We start from the raw sequence: 22,630 nt of genomic DNA on the forward strand, positions 1-22,630 counted from the left end.
TCAGCTTTGTAGTAATGCATGTTGACATATGGTAACAGCAAATGTGTTAGGGTAAGCAATTTTATTTTTTTATTTTTAAAATTTTTTTTTAGGTTAAGCAATTTTAAAGGTACCATTCCATAGTACAGTGGAATTCTAATATAGGACAATTGTCCTTTTAATGTGTGACATTGTAATGTGCATTCAATTGGCTGTAGTATTTGTCATACTTTATTCATATAGTAAAAACATTGCAGCCAGGGCTTAGCATAATGATTAATGATCAGTATTTAATAAGAGTTTTTTAGATGCAGGAAAATCCCAGATTCCTTGTGTGTCTTTTTAAATTTGAGAGTCGCATTTCCAAGGTAAACTGCATCTGCTGGGTAAAGCAATTTAAAGTAGAGATTTAGAAACTTCCTGGTTAATCTTATATATAATGTCGACATCCTGGATAAGTCAGATATCACAGCCTAACCACTTACATGTCAATCAGCCTTCCCCCAGAATCATCTATAAATAAACATTTATCTTATATAAGTAGTCACTTTCCCAGGTAAATACTATTAAGGTAAGAAAAATATTAATTAGTCAAAATAAATATAATTATCAAATTGATTACAGCTTTTATAGGCTGGGACCCAGGGTTAATTTTAGGGAATGACTTATTTACTGATCTGGCAAAATTACTGAAGCAAAGAGACAAGGTCTTTTAAAAAGCAATTAGAATCAATATTATCCTGGGGGGTGGGGCAGTATATTACCAGGGGCAAGCTTCAATAAACCAAATGCCCTTTTATCATTCTCACGAAGTCTTCCTTTCTTAAATGTACTTCATCTAATCATTAGCATTTCATGATACAGTCTAAGAAATTATGTGAAAGGATCACATATGGCATATGAAATTATAGCTCATTCAGAAACAGAAATATGAAATGATGATATTTCTATCTCTCTGCCACATAAAATTACATAGTCTTAAAACCAAAATGGATAATTACAGCACTATTTAAAAATGTGTTTGAAACTTGCTAATGAGGTAAAATACAACTAGAAATTTCTCATGTACACTGAAGCTAAGAGAGAAAAAAAGAAAAGAAAAAACAAAAACCTTTATCGATATACTACAGGTAACTTGGTACCTAAATGTCTGTAATACATATTGCATCACCTCATATCTCAGCAAGTCCCAACTTTACATCCAGGCATTTAAATGATAATTATGTCAATATATTTAACTTTTCCAGATAAGAGAAAACACTACCTTGAAATAATTCCAGGCATCAAAATGTTATAGATCCTTTTGTAGACAATTGATATAACAGACATTTCATTTAGTGAAAAAATTCTCTCCACTGTCTAATTTTTTCCATGAAAGTTATCTAATTATAAGAAAAGAAAGTTAGGTGTAGAAATTATGAACGTTTTGCTTTGACAAAAATGCCTTCTAATGAGAAAAATGAGCTTAAGTTTAGAAGATGAGGAGACACATTGTGGTGGACCTGAGCACTGATTTCTGTATTTTAGAAAATGGTTGTCTCAGTACATAAGACTTAGCACTAGAATGTAAACTGGCAACAGCTACCAAACTTCAGAGTCTCCTTTTTAACAGAGTCACATCTTCAGCTGGTGAGCTTTCGCTGTTGCATGTTTGTATAGGTACTCTCTGTGCTCCCTGTCTCCCTGAGGCTGAAAATATAGAGAACATTATGGGAGTCAGGATTCCTTTCTACTGGAACTCTGTTGTAGAGTTCTGTGCATCCTAAGTGTCATACTCTAGAATAATGAGAGTTTAGGGAATTATATGTATTCTGCTACTGATATAATTATAAGTTTTCCCCCAATAGACTTTATATTTCCGTGTGATTGTAATGCACTTGCACAAGTGGCAAATTGGCAAGCTGATGTGGAAGTCCAGAGGGAGCATAAGGCAGAATGTAGGTTCCAGAACCTGGTATCTTAGCTTGTTAGCCCTAGAAAGGGAGAAAGTGTACAATTACAAGAATTCATTGGGGATGTTACTAGAGTTAGGTGTCTGGCATGAAACCAGGGCTTGCTCTGAAATGGAAAATGGAAAACTTCACCTCCCAGTAAACAGAAGCCACAACATAGACACTGACGTTAAGAATTGACATTAAGATCTCAAACAAACTGGGGGAATAGGAGATTAGATACAACTGAATGCAGAGTAGGTAAATTGGAAGATAAGTCTGAGGAAACTAGCCAGAATGCATCAAAAAGACCAAAGATAAACAAAAACAATTAAAATATATAGTAAAGGAAAACAAAGTTCCAATGTATAATACTAGGAGTTTCGGATGAAGACAGCAAAGAGAATTATGAGGCAGTATTTAAGAAACAAACAAACAGGGACACTAGGGTGGCTCAGTCAGTTAAGCGTCTGCCTTTGGCTCAGGTCGTGATCCCAGGATCCTGGGATCTGGAGTCTCATATCGGGCTCCTTGCTCAGCGGGGTGCCTGTTCTCCCTCTGCCTGCCTCTCTCTCTCTGACAAATAAATAAATAAAATCTTAAAAATGAACAAACAAGCCATAAACTAGACTAAGAGTTTTCAAGAATAAGTATAGAGGGGTGCCTGGGTGGCTCAGTCGTTGAGCGTCTGCCTTCGGCTCAGGTCATGATCCCAGGGTCCTGGGATCGAGCCCTCCATCGGGCTCCCTGCTCTGCGGGAAGCCTGCTTCTCCCTCTCCCACTCCCCCTGCTCGTGTTCCCTCTCTCGCTGTGTCTCTCTGTCAAATAAATAAATAAAATCTTAAAAAAAAAAAAAAGAATAAGTATAGAGGTTAAACCTTAGACAAATAATCATAAGAAATCTCAAATGTGCTGGAAAAATATTATCACCTAGATGTGTATGGTAAAGTTTAGAATATGAAAAACAAAGAGAAAGAAATTTGACACTCCATGGGCTTCTCATTGACAATAATGGAGTACAGATGACAATAGAAACTTGGCCTCAAATTTAATGAGAAGATGAAAAATAACTTTTACTCCAGAAATCTTTAACCTATTAAATTGAGGATATAATAAAAATAACCTATTAAAATGAGGATGTAATAAAAATATATGTTAAAACAAAAAGAATGAGTTCACTGTTCAAAGAGCCTCATTGGAAAACTGCTTAAGATGTATGTTTTGTATTGCAGTTATTCACAACATTCATTCTCATTTGTCTTTCCCTAGAAAATTCTGTTTGGAATAGAATTTTACTGACTTCTCGTCTTGATATTTCTCTTACCTGTCCTGGTATATTCAATTATTTGTTTACAATTATCCATTCTCTCTCTGCCTTTGACATACTTTCCTATAAATAGAAGATAATTTCCCATTGAATTTAGGATTAGCTAGTTAATTTGCTTTGGTCAATGGCATGTGAAATGTCATGGTTTGAATCACATCTGAGCAGAAACCTTAGTGAGCTTGCATGCTTTGGCTCAATTTCTCTTGTTCTTGGCCTCCACTCTGATAAGAACATAATTTTAAAAAAAGCTAGTCCTTCAGTCTAATGAGAAAACACTTGTGCTTAATGGAGATGAGCATACCAGAGCCCAGCAGAGCTTCACCAAGCCAGAGTTCTTATATAATGTGAGAAGAAATAATGTTTGTGATTATAAATTATTGAGATGGAATTTGTTAATGCAGCAGAAATTGTCTAATAAACAAAATTATTATGCATTCTATATTATATCTCTCTAGAAGCAAGTTTTTGTCACCACCACCACCATGACCAAAACAACAAATTACGTGGAATTGTGTTTGAAGAAGAAAATAGTATGAAGTAAAGCTTATAGGATGCTAGAAAATGACTGTATTCTGCTTTGGTAAACATTTTTGTGGGATAATTTGGAAGGTAGAAAATGTAGCTAATGACCCTCATGGCTTTAAGAGAAGAGGTTTTAGGAAAGAATGTCTGTTTGTGAGTTGATTGCTATAAGCTGCATTTGATAAGATACTACAAGAAAAAGATGAGTACAGGAAAAAAAAAAAAAATACCAGTCTCTTTTCTAATAGATATGAAAGGGAGGAGGAAGAAACCAGAAATTTCATGACTTTTAGGGCTGAAAATGCAAATTTAAAGGATTTACCAAATAAGTTAGCCTCAGAGCCTTAGGGACAGAAATCCTTGTAATGATTGCACAGAAAATTTACTGAATTACCACGAGCCATTAACATTCTTTTCCTTTCAAATAGGGCCTTTATTTTTATTATTCTGTCCTTATTTATCCCTGGTTATATGTTGAATTTGTGGTGGGCAAATAATTTGTCCTTCTAATTCAGGGGTCTCTGGATCAAACTCTGATATGACTGTATCACATGATTTTGAAATTCAAACCCGTTCCATAGTTTAAAGAGATTTGGGGGGTATCAGGAAGCAGATAAATGGATTTCATCTATAAGAGGCACTCAGATTATCTATTTGTGACTAGAGGATGGGCTATGGACAGATCGTATTGTTTGTTCATAATTGTTAGTTCTTTTCCCTCTTTCATCATGTTTTCCTATAGGTGGCAAGTATGTCCCTACTTTAACTCTGCTTTGCCAATGACTTTGGTCAAGAGAATATGCCATGTTTGAGGAGAAGCTTTAACTGCACTTCAGTGGTTTCATTTTATGTTCATGATCTTGCCTCCTTCCAGTGGTTGCTTTTTCAGGTCATATTCTGGAATGAAAATTCACTTGAAATTAAGCCTATCCCTGCAGAGTGATAGTTAATTATAGTTTTCTTCTGTCTTTTGTGTGTGTGTGTGTGTGTGTGTGTGAACAACAACAACAAAAAAAGGTGTTTTTTATTAAATCACCTGGACAGGACCCTTGGGCAGAAAGAGCTACACTGGGATTGTGAGGAGTGACTGATTATGTACTTTTTTGTTATTTGGGTTAGGGCTTAAGTCTGTCAGGAATTTAGAAGCAAGGCTTCCAGGACCTTGAAGGGCTAGCTCTGTTAAGATAAGGTCATTTACTACTATCTAGTAAAACATTAGTCATGAGACATTCAGATGTACATCAGTGGGCCATATGTTTGGAAAATGATTGCTAACATATATCTTGGGGGGGGTAGAAATAAAGAAATTTCCAAAGGGATTTTGATATGTTAAGGAAGACTTACAGGAACCTGGAGGTCAGGCTAATGTCAAGCAAAGGTTGCTTTTTGCCTCTAGCAAAATAGTAACATGAGGGCAGTTGAGTTCCTTGAGGAAGGTCACTGCCTGCCTTATCTGTATCTGTCAATGGGCTACAGTGTTTGTAAGGAGATTTATTTTTTGTTTCTACATTTCTTTTTTGCCTTTGTTCTCCATATCATTCCCCGCCTGAACAATTTTGACCCTTAAATCTTTAAGGTTGCTGAGGGTGGAAGGTCTTATCTTCTGTAACACATTCCTGCTGAATGAGGGGTGTAGTGATGTCCCTATTTATGGGTTAATATTGGTCAGTTGGGGACTTACATACAGAAGTTATGAAAGGCAGAGGCAGCTAAATCCAAGGTAGACCACACGTATGGATCTCCCTATGTAGAAAGGATCATCTGTCAGCTTGAAGTCATGGATGGCATTGAAGGACTCTCAGCACCAGGTAGAGAGACATGGGAGAAAACAGCAAAATATAATTAGAATAACAAAAAGAGGGGCACCTGGGTGGCTCAGTCAGTTAAGCTTCTGCCTTCAGCTCAGATCATGATCCCAGGGTCTGGGGTCTGGGGATCAAGCCCCATATTGGGCTCCCTGCTCAGTGGGGAGCCTGCTTCTCCCTCTCCCCTCCTCTGGTGCTCATTCTCTCTCATGCTTGCTCTCTCTCGTGCTTGCTCTCCCTCTCTCTCAGACAAATAAATAAAATCTTAAAAAAAAAAAAAAAAAGAAAGAAAGAAAAAAGAAAAAGAAGCCCAAATAAGAGTCTTGATAGTTGACAAACACCCTCCTCCAGTTCAGGAGTTTAATCACTAAAGGAAAGAGAGGGATGGTTTAATGTGCCAATTTGGGTATTCATGTCTTTTAGTAACCCTGTCACATTTTTGTGGTATCTGGAGTATATACAAACACTCTGTTTTAAAAAAGCATAGTTTCCTCCTTGAGCTGCAGTCAGGATATCAAGGCACCACTGAGTTTTAGAGCGCCACTTTTTTGAATTTTTGCATGTCAAGCTTAGTTAAAGATGGCCACTGTATGCTTGGCTAAAGCCTCTATTTGCAATTTTACATTAATAGAGGTGGCTCCTGGGACAAAAAATAGCTAGGGGATAAAACCATCAAGAAGCTGTCTTTATTGGATGTCTCACCTTAACAATATCTTAATTATGAGGAATCACTGGCAAGTAGGAGAAGATGTGTCTGGGGATATAGGCATCCCCAAGTGCAACATCCAATCCAATCATGAGGAAAGTGGGGTTATCCATTATTTTCACAAGTCCATAGTTAACCCCGTGAAGCGAGATATACTGCAGCTTTTAAGGAGCAATTTTGTCATCCCAGCTATACAAAATTGGTCAAGGTGATAGCTGAGTTATACAATTGTTGGGGAATCCATCCCATTTTCCAGCCATTCAAGTAATCATATGTCCATGGGTTCTGTTATTATCTCCACAGAATAATAAGCCCGAAGATTGTCTATACATGAGATGTTGTGGCAATTTCTCTGAAGTTTACCTCAAGTTATCTAGCTTACACAAACAACATTCAAAGAATCAAAACTAGAATTTAAGATTCACAAAGGTGTGTTATTCAGACATGATTTTTCTCTATATAAATACCCTCACTTCCAGAGATAGCTAAATCAAGAATAATTCTTTATAAAACAAGTCCAATTTTAACAAAGGCCTAATTATTTACATAAGCTCAGCAAGAATGATGATTGGCCATATAGCTCTTTTAAAATCTGCTTTGTTGGAACTTTTTATAAGGATTCTCTTTTTTATTATTATTATTATGTTCAGTTAGCCACTGTATAGTACATCATTAGTTTTTGATGTAGTGTTCAGTGACTCATTAGTTGCATATAACACCCAGTGTTCATCGCAACACGTGCCCTCCTTAATATCCATCACCCTGTTACTCCATCCCCCCACCCCCCTCCCCTCTGAAACACTTAGTTTGTTTCCCAGGGTCCATAGTCTCTCTCAGGGTTCGTCTCTCTCTCTGATTTCTCCCCCTTCAGATTTCCCTTCCTTCCCCTCTGGTCCTCCTTGCTATTATTGTTTATATTCCACATATGAGGGAAACCATATGATAATTGTCTTTCTCTGCTTGACTTACTTCACTTAGCATAATCTCCTCCAGTTCTATCCACATCAGTGCAAATGGTGGGTATTCATCCCTTCTGATGGCTGAGTAATATTCCATGGTATATATGTACCACATCTTCTTTATCCATTCATCTGTTGAAGGGCATCTCAACTCCTTCCACAATTTGACTATTGTGGACATTGCTGCTATGAACATTGGGGTGCATGTGTCCCTTTTTTTCACTACATCTCTATCTTTGGGGTAAATACCTAGTAGTGCAATTGCTGGGTCACAGGGTAGCTCTATTTTTAATAACTTGAAGAACCTCCATACTATTTTCATAGTGGCTATACCAGCTTGCATTCCTACCAACAGTGTAAGAGGGTTTCCCTTTCTCCACATCCTCACTAGCATTTGTTGTTTCCCGTTTTGTTAATTTTTGCCATTCTAACTGATGTAAGGTGGTATCTCATTGTGGTTTTGATTCGTATTTCCCTGATAGTTAGTGATGTTGAGCATTTTTTCATGTGTCTGTCAGCCATTTGTATGTCTTCTTTGGAGAAGTGTCTGTTCATGTCTTCTGCCCATTTTTTGACTGGGTTATTTATTTTTTGAGTGTGAGTTTGAGAAGTTCTTTATAGATCTTGGATATTAGTCCTTTATCTGTAATGCCATTTGCAAATATCTTCTCCCATTCCATGGGTTGCCTCATAGTTTTGTTGACTATTTCCTTTGCTGTGCAGAAGCCCTCAACTCTATGGTCAACTAATCTTTGACAAATCAGGAAAAAATATCTGATGGAATAAAGACGGTCTCTTCAATAAGTAGTGCTAGGAAAATTGGATAGCTACATATAGAAGAATTAAACTGGACCATTCCCTTTCATCATACACAAAGATAAATTCAAAATGTATGAAAAACCTTAATGTGAGACAGGAATCCATCAAAATCCTAGAGGAGAACATAGGCAGTAACCTCTTCAACATCGGCCAAGCAACTTCTTTTAAGACATGTCTCCAAAGGCAAGGGAAACAAAAGCAAAAATGAACTTTTGGGACTTCATCAAGGATTCTTTATTGAACTTTTAGTAGGCTCTCTAGGCCAGATTCAAGCCAAATACTTACCATCAGACATGCCTGCAATACCTGTAGATTTGGGTGAATTCCTCTTCTCAAGGTTCCTGCACCTGCCAAAAAGTGACATTCTTTACTCAATTGGCAAGGCTGCTGGGAACTCTGTAAGCAAGCTGTCAGGCCAACATTTCCAAGGGGCTTTATGGCTCCATAAAGTCAACCTTAGTTCCTTAAAGCTATCTGGTCATATCTGAGTCTATGAATGTCTCCCTCAAATACGGCATCCCAGTCAAATCCTTGGTAAAACCACCAAAGTTTCCAATTGGTATCCTGTTACAAGGAGAAGAGATTCTTATTGAACATATGTAAATGACTTTGACTGCCATGAAAGAAAAAATATCCCTGAGACCTTGAATATCAGAGGGTTCGGGTAGAGAGAAAAGTTAAATGCTTTAATTTGTTCACAAATGAATACTTTACCATATTTCTCATAAGACATAGATATTTTAGGAGAAAATTTCCTTAATTTGGAAGAGCAAACATTAGAGAACCAATAAGAGTCATAAAAACTCTAATCATCTTCCTCAATTCATTTAGTCCCATGTAACCAATTTTATTCAGTTTGAATGCAGGTTCTGGCAATTCTTACCCAGTTTAGTTGTAGGATTTTAAAGATATCAAGTACCTGTATTTGTAAAAGTCCTTTTTGTGAATCTGGGGTGCCTGGATGGCTCATTCGGTTAAGATTCTGACTCTTGATTTTGGCTCAGGTCATGATATCAGGGTCTTCAGATCAAACCCCGCATGCTTAGCAAGGATTTTGCTTGAGATTCTCTCCCCTGTCCCTCTCCCTGTTTGTACACTTTCTCTCTAAAATAAAAAAATAAATAAATCTTAAAAAAAAAAAAATCCTGTTCATGAATCTCCTTGAAGATGACACATTTCACAAGAGCATCAGAACAGTAACTATAAATGACAAAAGACTTAAAAATGGACATGGTTAAAAGTTTGACATGAGAGTTCATTATAATGCATTTGACAAGAAAATTCAGTTATATAACACTTCAATAATCAGAATATCAAGTGATGACCTTATACCAGAACATAATATACCAAATAAACAAGCCTAATTAGTCAAAGAGACTTCATTTACAATTCAAATCTTGAGAAAGTCTGTTAAAAACCTTAGAAAAATTTTAAAGTACATGCCTAAATAGGATTTTGGATCATCAAAGACATGATAAAAACAAAACCTAGAGACTTGTTTTTCTGGGCAACTTTGTAAACAAAGATTTTTTCTCTTTATCTGTTCATAGTTTTCATATAATGCGAGCTAGAATTAAATATTTGCTGTTGTAAACTACTGAGATATTTTGGTGATTAATCAAATCAACATATAAACAGCTAATAAACATGCTACATCTGTATTTTTAGAATTATCACTGTATCATCTAGTATATATTTTTTATCATGTGTCTTGCTCATTTTCTCTCTCCCTTGTAAGAATGTACACTTGGTAAGGATGAGGACTTCTGTCTGTTTTGTTTACTGTATTCCCAGAACCTGAAATTATGCCAGCATGAGGTAAGTGACATTTACTGAACAAGTTGACAAACCTAGGCTGACCCCAAATTTCATATGGGTGAGTACAAATTCATAAATAACAAAGAACTTTTAAAGAAAAAAATCAGAATGGGGGAGAAAAAGCAGATATCAACATCCATTTGGTTTGACAAATAGATACAGTGGATTTCACAGAGCACTTAGGAAGCACACACATGTGTACCCTGGGGCCTGGTATATTTCCACAAAAATTAGAAAATGGAAGGCAGGGGCACCTGGGTGGCTCAGTCGTTAAGCGTCTGCCTTTGGCTCAGATCATGATCCCAGGGTCCTGGGATCGAGCCCTGCATTGGGCTCTTCTCCCTCTCCCACTCCCCCTGCTTATGTTCCCTCTCTCGCTGTGTCTTTCTCTGTCAAATAAATAAATAAAATCTTTAAAAAAAAAAAAGAAAGAAAATGGAAGGCAGTGGTACCATTGACCATCAGTGTGAAAGTAGATAAATTGACATTTATAAATTGATTAAAGACTTATGTGCTGTTTATGCTTTAAAAGAAAATACAAGATTATTTCTTGGCATCAGAAGAGGGAAAGATTCAAAAAAGAAATACATTACACATAAAATGATCGATATTACTACATAAACATTTTTTTAAACAAAAGATATAAACCTTGGGAAATGACAAGTTACCTGGTATTTTAAAAAAACATAATAGTTAAGGGGTGCCTGGGTGGCTCAGTGGGTGAAACGTTGAACTCTCGGTTTCAGGCCAGGTCGTGATCTCAGGGTCTTGCAGTCGAGCCCCTCTTTGGGCTCTGTGCTCAGCTTTAGAGTCTGCTTGAGATTCTTTGCCTCTGCCTCCCTCCCCACCACTCCACCTGCATGGTTTCTCTCAAATAAATAAATCAAAATTTTTAAACATAATTATAATAATTATACATATAATTTATGAGATTTTGTATCAAAATCAGAAAAGTTAGCAACATATGAAATTATTGCAATAAAAGAAAAGATCATCTTTACAGAAATCTGAGGATAAACCAACTATAAACATCCAACTTTCTTTTTAGAACTAGTTACCATTTTTAATAGAGCAGAAAGAGAAATAACTTCAATACACTAGGAAAAGAGCACTTGAAGTTCTGATGTAAATATATTTTTGTTGAAATAATTAAAAACAAAAATAGACTCCCTGATAATGTGTAAAAGGAGATATGAGAAATAAATTAGGAGTGCTATAAAACTGAAAATGCTTAATTAAGATCAGTCTTGGAAGCAATAAATATGAAAAGAACCAATAATATTAAAAACTGCTATAAAAATAATGAAAGTAGGGAAAAAGAAAGATCTCTATACAGTAAACAAGGAGAGGGACATAGGGAAGAGGACAGGGAGGGAAACTATGAAAGGTAAATATCACTTCAAAACTGACAAAAAAAAAATGTTTTGGGGAAAGAAAACTTTTATGACTGAGAAAGATTCAGGACTCAGATTAAAATATCTCAACATGTTTTAATATTAAAACTCCATCCAGGGCGCCTGGGTGGCTCAGTCGGTTAAGCGACTGCCTTCGGCTCAGGTCATGATCCTGGAGTCCCGCATCTGGCTCCCTGCTCGGCGGGGAGTCTGCTTCTCCCTCTGACCCTCCCCCGTCTCATGCTCTCTCTCTCTCTCTATCTCATTCTCTCTCTCAAATAAATAAATAAAATCTTTAAAAAAAAAAAAACAGAGAGTGCTAATATAACAATGTTAGATATACTGATAGATTTTTGAAAACATAAACAAATCAAGACATACTAAATATATAGGCAAAATGCTTTAAATAGGGGCGCCTGGGTGGCTCAGTTGGTTAAGCCACTGCCTTCGGCTCAGGTCATGATCCTGGAGTCCCGGGATCGAGTCCCGCATCGGGCTCCCTGCTCGGCAGGGAGTCTGCTTCTCCCTCTGACCCTCCCCCTCTCATGCTCTCTCTATCTCATTCTCTCTCTCAAATAAATAAATAGGGCGCCTGGGTGGCTCAGTTGGTTAAGCGACTGCCTTCGGCTCAGGTCATGATCCTGGAGTCCCGGGATCGAGTCCCGCATCGGGGGTCGCCGCTCAGCGGGGGGTCTGCTTCTCCCTCTGATCCCCTTCCCTCTCGTGCTCTCTGTCTCTTATTCTCTCTCTCTCAAATAAATAAATAAAATCTTTAAAAAAAAAATTGCGTGATACAAAAACGTCCCCCAAACCAACCACTGTATCCACATTCGCACGATTATAAACTTTGAGAAGATGCGGATATAGTTCAGCAGAAGAGAAAACTGCAATCGGTCATTGACTCATGCTATTAGGCCAGCTTTTTTCTTTCACTCCTAACTTTAATAATAATTTGGTCTTTATATCAAATATCACCAAGATGTCTATAGTTCTGGATGGAGTTTTTTTTTTTTTTAAAGATTTTATTTATTTATTTGCGAGAGAGAATGAGAGACAGAGAGCATGAGAGGGAGGAGGGTCAGAGGGAGAAGCAGACTCCCTGCTGAGCAAGGAGCCCGATGCGGGGACTCGATCCCAGGACTCCAGGATCATGACCTGAGCCGAAGGCAGTCGCTTAACCAACTGAGCAACCCAGGCGCCCATGTATCACGCAATTTTATATCAAGTCATTAACTACTTCAATCCTCAACAAAACAAAAGTTTGTTTTACCAGGAAGGATTTTTTTTTTTTTTCCAGAAACTCTTTACTGCTACACAATTCAGATGGAAAGAATATCCTTCTTACGTGATGACTGTTAAAACAACAATTAAGGCTGTTCTTTGTAGCTTGTGTAAATAAAATCAAGGTATTTACTATGAGTGTACTGGGGCTACACAATTATTAGATGTAATTATATTTTAAGAAAGCAGAGCTACATCTAAAGCAGTACAATGACTGCTTTATTCACTAAAAAATTTGAAAAATAAATTCCTGCATTTTATTTTATTTTTTTTTAAAGATTTTACTTATTTATTCATGAGAGACAGAGAGAGAGAGAGAGGCAGAGGGAGAAGCAGGGTCCCAAGGAGCAGGGAGCCCGATGCGGGACTCGATCCCGGCACGCTGGGATCACGACCTGAGCCGAAGGCAGACGCTTAACCATCTGAGCCACCCAGGCGCCCCAATTCCTGCATTTTAAAAACAAATATGGAATGACTTGGGTTTTTTTTATACATAATCCTTTTTATAACAGGTATTGTTTAAATCAACCCCTTCATTATATCAACTAGATCTATGATTATATCTGACATAAAATTTTTAAATGTATAAGTACATTGTAGCTATGTGATATATATATTTATATCTATCTAACATCTATCATCTATATCTATCATCATTATCTATCATCTATCATTTATCATCTATCAATCATCTATCTATCATCTTTCTATCTATCATCTATCTACCTATCTATATGACAGTTTCTCTCACAAATGCTCTAAGAAAAAGGAGGGAGCTGGGAAAAACTTTCCCCTTAATTGCAACAGAGAGAATTAAAAGTTAAGTCTCTTGGTTTAAATTTGTACATATCTATTTATATAATTTATTTTTGAGACTTGAATACACAATCTCTGTCTCCCTGTCTCTCTTCCTGTCTCTCACTAATACATAAATGGAATGGAGATACACCTTCATACACGTGTTTGTATACATAGTCCCACACTATGTGTGAGCATATATGTGTATATGCTTACACGCCTGTATGAAAGTGCAGTGAGGTTTTTAATCCTTTTTCATCCTCTTGGAAATGTATAATGTTACATAGCATATAACCTTTTTGTGAACTTGAGCAGAGTACTCTGAGGGATATTTTGGCAGCCATAGAAGTGCTGATTAGGCTGTGCTATAAATTACCCAAGATGGGCATTTTTTTTTTCCCAGAGGGAGTAATTACAGAGTAAAAATAATATGAAAAGCAAAAGATCATTCACCATGTATTCCAAGATTCTAGGAGTTATGACATTTGTTAATCTGATTTAGATAAAAGTGCATGTTTTTCCTAAGTAGTAAACTATTCCTTCTAGGCAATTGAGCCATATCATGGATAGAAATGGCAAAGCTTCAGGCTGTTAGTCAAAGATTTACATTTTGAATCATATTCTTTAAAGTTTCTCCCAAAGGTTCTTCAAGTCTATAAAGAATGACAATTCTCATAAATAACAGGTAAATGAAGGTTCAGATGTAATTATTATTATTCAAAGATGATAATATCTATTCATGGACGTTTGGCTCTCAGCTTTCAGAATTCTTAAAGGTAATACTATATGTTATATGTCTTTATGAGTGGTATTTGCATTTTTGTTAGAATTAGTATTTAGAGTAAGGTTTGTCTGATATCTTTTCTTATTTTAGGATAATTCAATATATTTCCTCCCATGGTTAATCAAACTATATTAACAATGTGACACATAAAAGTATTTAATGGATTAAAGTTGCAAAGGTGCATGTGAATCTTGTGTTTATGCTAAACATAACTATTAATAAAACACTTAAGCATCAATCATATACTAGGCTCCTTAGAAGGACTCCGGTCCCAAAGATCTTGTTTCTTCGAAATTAAATTCCTAGCAAGTCTATTTTTGATATTCTTTGTGATCTTTTTATCAGAGACATCAGAGGTCATTGACTCAATCTCCATTTATCATAATATATATATGTTATATAGTTACATATATTATTATATATTATCTAATATACTTACATATGTATTTATTATATATTGTATGCAATTATATATACATATATAATATATTTATTATATAATATTCTTACATATTATAAAGCATATGATATATAATATATAATATAATATAATATTATATGGTATAGATTTTTAATTTCCTCTTCTATTAATCTTATATATATGATACATATATATTTCTAATTTCTTCTTCTATTAATCCTATAGTTCTCTCACTAGAATATCACCTTTTACACACACACATACACACACCCACACACGCACTCAGAGGTTTTATTTTCCAAATTGCTGGTATTTCTTATCTTATTAGAGAGGTCCTTTATTCATTCTCTTTATTGATTCATCTATTGATGGAGACTTGAGTTGTTCCCATATCTCGGCCATTGTGAGTAATACTACAGTGAACGTGGTAATATAGACATTTATTTGAGATTCTAATTTCAGTTCTTTAGGATATGTACCCAGAAGTAGAATTTCTAGATCATAGAGTAGTTCTAGTTTTTAATTTTGGAGGAACCTCCATACTGTTTTCCACAGCTGCTGCACCATTTTACCTTCCCACCTACAGTGTACAAGGGTTCCAATTTCTCCGTAATGCTACCAACACTTTCTGTCTTTTGTGTTTTGATAATAGTCATTCTACCAGGTGTGAAGTGATCTCTAAATGTAGTTTTGATTTTTATGATAATGATGTTGAACATCTTTTTATATAATTGTTGGCTATCTGTATGTCTTCTTTGGAGAAATGTCTGCTTAAATCCTTTGCCAGTTTTGTAATTGGCTTATTCTTTTATTTTTTTTTAATTTTGCTTTTGACTTGAAGTTCTTTATATATTTCAGAAATGAACCCCTTATCACATACATGGTTTACAAGTATTTCCTCCCATTCTGTAGGTTGCTTTTTCATTCTATTGATTGTCTCCTATACTGTGCAGTTTTTAGTTTGGTGTAGCCCCACCCATCCATTTTTGCTTTTGATGCCTGAGTTTTTGATGTCATATCGAAGAAATAATTGCCAAACCAATGTCAAGAAATTTTCCCTATGTTTTCTTTCAGGAATTTTACATTTTCAAGTCTTATATTTAAGTTGTTGATTCATTTTGAGTTGATTTTGTGGAAACTGTAATGTAGAGGTCCAATTTTTTTCTTTTCTTTTCTTTCTTTCTTTTTTTTTTTTTTTTTTGCATGTGTGTATCTAGTTTTCCCAATACCATTTGATGAAGAAACTATTTTTCCCCTGTTTACTCTTGGTACTCTTATCAAAGGTCGGCTGGCCTTACATGCTTGGGTTACCTCTGGGCTCTGTATTCTGTTTCACTGGGTTATATGTGTATCTTTATGCTATGTCATACTGTTTTAAATACTGTAGCCTTGTAATATATTTTGAAATCAGGACATTTTAAGCTTCTAGTTTTGTTCTTTTTTCTCAATTGCTTCATTAATTCTCTGCCTTTTGTAGTTCCGTATTCTGAGTTTCTTTTTCTATTTCTGTGAAAAAACCACTGGAATTGTGATTAGAATGGCAAAGCATTACCTGTGCATTGCTTTAAGTAGTATAGACATTTTAATAATATTAAGTATTCCAATCCTTAAACACAGGATGTCTTTCCATTATTCCTATCTCCTTTCATTTCTTTCATCAATGTTTTGTATTTTCTAGTACACAGTCATTTCACTTCATTGGTTAAATTTCTTTTTAAGTGTGTTATTCTTTTTTAATGCTATTGCAAATTGGACTGTTTTCTGAATTTCCTTTTTGGATAGTTTGTTGTTAGTGTACAGAGACACAGCTGATTTTTGTGTTTTGATTTTGTATCCTGCAACTTTACTGAATTTGTTTATTCTAATATATATATATATATATTTTTAGTCTTTAGGTTTTCTACCTATAAGATCTTGTCATCTGCTAACAGAAATAATATTACTTCTTCCTCTCTAATTGGATTCCTCTTATTATTTTTTTTTCTTTCTAATTTCTCTGGCTAAAACTTCAAGTACTGTGTTGGATAGAAGTGGAAATATTGGACATTCTTGCTTTTAACCAGATCTGAGAAGGAAGTTTTTCCATTTTTCATCATTGACTATGTTGTTAAGCTATGAGCTTATTGTTATAGCCTTTATTATGTTGTGGTACCATTCTTCTATGCCTATTTTTTTTTAATTTTGGTATATATATATTCAGTATATATTTTCTTAAAGAGCCTCACCATATTTATTCTTCTGGAATTTATAGCATTTTATAGGAACCTGACTATTTATTCTGTCCTTAGAAATTCTAAAAAATATCCAAAACCTCTTTTGATTTATAAATAAATCTCATCTATCAGCTATTTTCTAGTTATTAGGAAACATTTTGAATACATTTTACAATTCACAAATTCTCAACTATATGGAAAGTGTATAAATGCTGAAATATTAATCTTAATATATTCTAATTTGTCTAATGGGGCATAGTGATTGGGGAAGAGTTACTGTACTTGCAATTCTTAGAATGTATCAACAAGTATCAGCTCTTTTCCTGAACATGATTATCTTCCAGGGATATGCTCCTTCTTTTAAGATGTGACTTAAATGTTTTCTGGGACATGAATCTTTTATGACCAACTTATACAGTTTTTTGCAACTGTCTTTGTAAAAACAACCTGCTTCGTAACACTACCACCATAATAATTCTGTGATTTGCTTATTTATTTCTGTGAACTAAGACTTCTTTTGTTTGCAAGTGTATCACCCCAGTTTTAACTAGCTGAGAGTCCTTTGGGAGGCTTATAGAGTTGTGGAAAGTTAAGCTGCAACTTAGAGACCTTAGCAACCAGGAACTTGACAACCTAGCCTTTCTACCTCAACGGCGGGAAATAGGAGATATGTTCTAATTTCTTTTCTCTCTCTCTCTCTCTCTCTTTTTTTTTTTTTTTAACAGAACAGTGTCCTATTTCATATGTAACTGCCTAGGATCATTATGATATTTAAAAAGATTCTGAGAATTATGGCTTCTTTCTGATACTGAATTTGTGCCCTGAGATTAGGTACTTCAACATGAATTTTGGAAACATGACTATCGTCAGAAACCCCTTCCAACATTTCCTAGCTTTGCCACCGAAGAGAGACTAAAGTTCTTTCCTAGTTCCAGTACCAACATTTTGGGGGATGTCCCCTCTTTGGTTCATTGTGAGTCAACTGCCTACCCTTTCACAAATCAACTGCAAGCAGAAAGGGGGGTCCTGTAATAATTGGGGCCTTATGCTCTTCACAGGTCAATTAAATAGATCAAGACGGGTAGAGTGTTTAGCAATATGACAAATCCTGATAAAAACACATGATTAACGTTAGGGGATATGTGTTTCACAGAAGAGGCTGGTATATACAGGAAATGTTAAGTTGGTGAGGATTGTTGAACTAAAAAAATAATGTCAGGTAGCATCTCAAATGTTTATAGAGGAAAACTGTGAAGAATCTCTGTTGAATAATGAATAAACACAAATACATAAATCAATCCATGGTATCCACATATAGCACTTTAAAACATACAATTGTATCTTTAGAAATAAATTAGAGTACTCCATACATTTACCAGATATATTAACTTAAAAAGATATTATCATACCATAACTAACAAAATATTGGCTTAGGGAAATTATTTTCATACAGGCTCCATATTCACTTACCTGTATAGTTTAATTATATCCATGCAGAATGTTAAATCACCATTCATTTAGTCTTGGTTGAAACTCTTATACAATTATATTTTAATTCAAAGTTCCTCTTATTTACATTGTTATTTGAAATTTGCTATAACAAATAAGTTGTTTTAATAGATATGTTTCTAATTTGTCAATAAAACAGTTGGTAACGACATGGCGATTCATGCTTCTTAATATCTATTTCATAAGTTTCTATAAGGAAAGTTCTATGAGCTCTCTCTGAAGAAATTTAGTATCAGGACAAACTTTGAAAATTTTTAAATTGTTCAGTGTAAACATTTAATATCAGGACATACTGAAAAATATATTTTTGCAAATCAGATCATGAGATATATATAATCAATAGTGTTTTAATATATATAGTATAAAAATTAGTTCAATCACAAATATTACATCATCCTATGTAGTTATATTTATTTTTCTCATTCTTTAACTTAGTCATTATTTTTACTAATTTTACTAATTTTATTTTATTTATGACTTTATTATAAAACCACTTCAAATTCTTTCCAGAAGCTGACCTGGAATACATGGCAATTAAATGCATAAACAAATTTACTATCTCTCTTTGTCATGGCTTATACATTTCACTAAACTTAAGTTTATTGATCAGAATAATAATCATATTTATAGGTATGCTATATTCTTTTCTTTGTTTTCACTTTGAATTTCAAGTTTTGAATTTCAGGTTTTCAAACTCTTATATTTTAACTTCACATGCTGTATGGAAGGAGAGATGCAATTTCACATGCTGTATGGAAGGAGAAATGCAAGAAATACTTGACTAATTTAGTTTTTGCTCAACATAAGAATACAAATTTGATCTCCCTTACCTTTTTTTCTGTTGCCTAGGGATGTAGAGCTAATAAAATATTTTATATTAAGATATCTACAAATTATTTTTATATATTTTAAAGTTTATGTAAACCTAGCATTTCAGTACTAAACAATTTTGTACTTAATACAGTGTTTGAGTGTGTGGTCTAAACATTTTCATGTCTTTTTCTTGTAAAACTTTTTTTGTGAATGATATTACCATCAAATGATTTTAATATGAAATATTTTTCAGAGCACTATCAACTGTATGTTCCTGAGTCAGCTCAAGTTGGTTCAGCTGTTGGGAAAATCAAAGCAAATGATGCAGACACTGGTTCAAATGCTGACATGACATACTCTATCATTAACGGTGATGGTATTGGGATATTCTCCATCTCCACTGACAAGGAGACCAGAGAAGGGATACTTTCTTTAAAGAAGGTAAAAAGAACATACTTTCTCTGATTTAAGCAATTCACCCATTTTTCCACAAATGATCCATGTTGGTGTCAATAGTCTATATTGTCAGATCATTAAAATGATAAATATTTCCTCTTTAAGATGTAGTTACATTTTAATTATGACTATGTCTGCCTCTTTGGAGCACCTCTCAGAACATAGAATTTTTTTAATGGTGGGAAGATCTAATGTAGAATATACTGTGAATGTACCTGCCATCTTTGTTTTCAGATAACAGCTTTATCATGATTGTCAGTTCTATTAATGCCATTACTCTATGTTTTACTAATCTAAGTAACATTAAGAGACTTTTCTAACCAATGTAAAAGTCTTCATCATGTTAGCTAACACTCACTGGGAGACGGTTTTGTTTGACAGTCATGGATTCATCAAGACAGCTTTAGCAAAACCATTAACCTCCTCCTGACTCTTTTTTCTTGCTAAGAATTTGTCAGTGGACTAAATCTATCTATCACCTTTTTGATTTTAGAGTACAATATGTTTATGTCCTTGTAAAAATGTAGTGGAACATAGAAAATTAACAAAGAAGGATTTCAACATAAGTCCTAAAGCAGTGTGTGTTGAATGTTGAATGGTTTCAGCTTGGAAATCTAGTAACGTTCAGATCTCTGGGCCTTACCTTCATATATTTTTTTCAGAAAGACTGAAATGGAGCTGAGGAATTGGACTTTTTAATAAATACTCTCAGTGATTCTACTGTAGAATGTATTCAAAACACGGGCTGAGAAATTTTAGCCTGATGTGCTACGGTAGATATTGAAGTGAATCCATCATCTGTCTGTCTGTCTATCTATCCATCTATCCATCCATCCATCCATCTATCCATCTATCATCTAGCTATCTACATAATTATTTACTTGTGTGTTTTGTATATATTTTTCTATTTGAACTATATAAAATTTTATTAATTCTTCTGATAAATACCATTTTATATTAAAATTGAGGATTAATTTGTTTTTAGATGCTACAAAAGGGACCTGCAAAGTAGATTTTAGAGTGTTTAAATATTACAGAACAGTAGTCATCACTAGTCTATGTAAAATATTGATGTCTTCACCTAAAATCTTTATCATTTTAATCTTTCTTTCCTGAGATTGTAATGAGAAATGTTGTAAAACAAATAAATGAGAGGGGCACCTGGATGGCTCAGTAAGTTAAGCATCTGACTTTGGCTCAGGTCATCTCAGGGTCCTGGGATTGAGCCCTGTTTGGGCTCCCTGCTCAGTGGGGAGTCTGCTTGTCCCTCTCTCTTTGCCCCATCTCCTGCTCATGCACTCTCTCTCTCACTCTCTCTCTCTCAAATAAATAAATACAATCTTTGAAGAAAAAACTTTAAAAAACAAAACAAACAAAAAACAAATAAATGAGAATATGATAAAATGAGGATTTTAGTTGTAAGTTGAGAGACTGAATGTGTGTCTCTATGCAGATGAGTAAAAGTCAATAGAGACAGGAAATTGAGCATACTAAAGAGTTAATTGATTTAAAAAGATGGACTGGGGTAAAGATGACCCTGTGTAGGATCTTGATCACAGGTAGAAAGAAACAACCCATGATGATCTGGCTCCTTTCTTGAGTAAATCAAATAGAAGTGCAAAGTAAATGGTTGCTAATAAGTTTGCAATGATCCAGCTGGTGTGGGGAAGGTGGGGGAAGGGAGCAGTTCTTGCCTATTGAGAACTATGGTCTTTATAAAGTGGGAAGTTACAACATATTTGCAAAAAGTGAGGGTGATGGATGGTTTGACTACATAAAGGATCTGAAATACATCCCACTATATATCATGGGATTAAGAACAATGGGGATTCACCACCCTACATGGCCTCGGTTAATTTGATGGTGTTTGTGAAAAACAAAGGCAAAATGGTTTGTGTGCATATGCATGCACATATATCTAATTAACATACAATAGTTATTTTCAAGATAAGAATTATTTCAATTGTGTAAATGGTAGTGAGAATATACTCAAAATGATCTCCACAGTTAGTGAGTTCAAATTTTCTTTCACTGTTTTTCCATGAATTTATTTTTTGATATAGTCTGCACCTCTTTTTTTTTTTAAGATTTTATTTATTTATTTGACAGAGAGAGAGACAGCTAGAGAGGGAACACCCCTAGAGAGGGGGGAGTGGGAGAGGGAGAAAGAGGCTTCCCACTGAGCAGGGAGCCAAGTGCGGGGCTGGATCCCAGGACCCTGGGATCAAGCCCCAAGTTGGGCTCCCTGCTCAGTGGAAAGTCTGCTTCTCCCTCTGCCTCTGCCCTCCCCTCTCCCCTGCTCCTGCTTTTTCTCTCTCTTTCTCTCTCTTGCTCTCACTCTCACTCTATCTCAAATAAATAAAATCTTAAAAAAAAAAAAAAAGAGGTACTCATTCAGGTGGCAGGAAATGGATCAAACAGTCTTTTAAAATCTGTCCCTTATATAATCTTCTAATGCAGCTCACCTTAGCCTGCAAGGCAGAACTGCTAATCTTCCCAGAGATCAAAATCAGCACTGCTTTCTAAATTGGCTTGCAGAGCATCAGCCCATTCCTTTCCATATCATTCCTTTATCAGAAAATTGCCAAGTTGAATTCACCGGTCCATGGTGTGGTACATTGTAAATACACTTTGATAACTTTCATTCATTGTTTAATGGAGCCTGACTGGGTGGAAAGGGGGAAAAAAAAAAAGATGAATGCAACTTGATGCCCTCTTTCCTCTGGCAGAAACCTCTGTAGCTAAAGATGCAGGCTTCTTAGCAACCTTTCTCAGATTCTCTTCCTGTGGCCTCTATATCAATTTGTACTCTTTATAGTACTTGTTCCATTTTTTTTTAATTCAAAGATCCAACCCTGTTGACTCTCCTGACTTTCAGCAAATACCATCTGTAATATCATTTTCTTTTTTCAGATGTATTTAAACACAAAGACAGTGTCTATTATCTTAAGCCAAAAACACTTAATCTTGGTCTTCAAGTCAATGAAGAGTAGTGGAAATTAAGGATCTTTACTATCAAAGGAAATACAAATTTTGGTCCTGCCATTGTAAGATCTATGGCATTATTTCAAGTCTTTGAATCTGCTGTTTTCTTA

General features: G+C 35.1%; 1 protein-coding gene across 2 annotated transcripts in view; it reads left to right on the forward strand.

The window, feature by feature from the left end:
* The window catches only part of CDH18 (cadherin 18), a 306,595-nt gene that overhangs the window by 200,687 nt on the left and 83,278 nt on the right, over nucleotides 1-22,630 (forward strand). For both annotated transcript variants that reach the window (XM_021702504.1, XM_021702503.1), the window contains exon 5: nucleotides 19,333-19,520. In XM_021702504.1, coding sequence (XP_021558179.1) covers nucleotides 19,333-19,520 — 188 coding nt within the window. The remainder of the gene's footprint in view (nucleotides 1-19,332; nucleotides 19,521-22,630) is intronic.

The sequence above is a fragment of the Neomonachus schauinslandi genome, chromosome 7 (assembly GCF_002201575.2).
Source record: "Neomonachus schauinslandi chromosome 7, ASM220157v2, whole genome shotgun sequence".
NCBI classification, from domain to species: domain Eukaryota; kingdom Metazoa; phylum Chordata; class Mammalia; order Carnivora; family Phocidae; genus Neomonachus; species Neomonachus schauinslandi.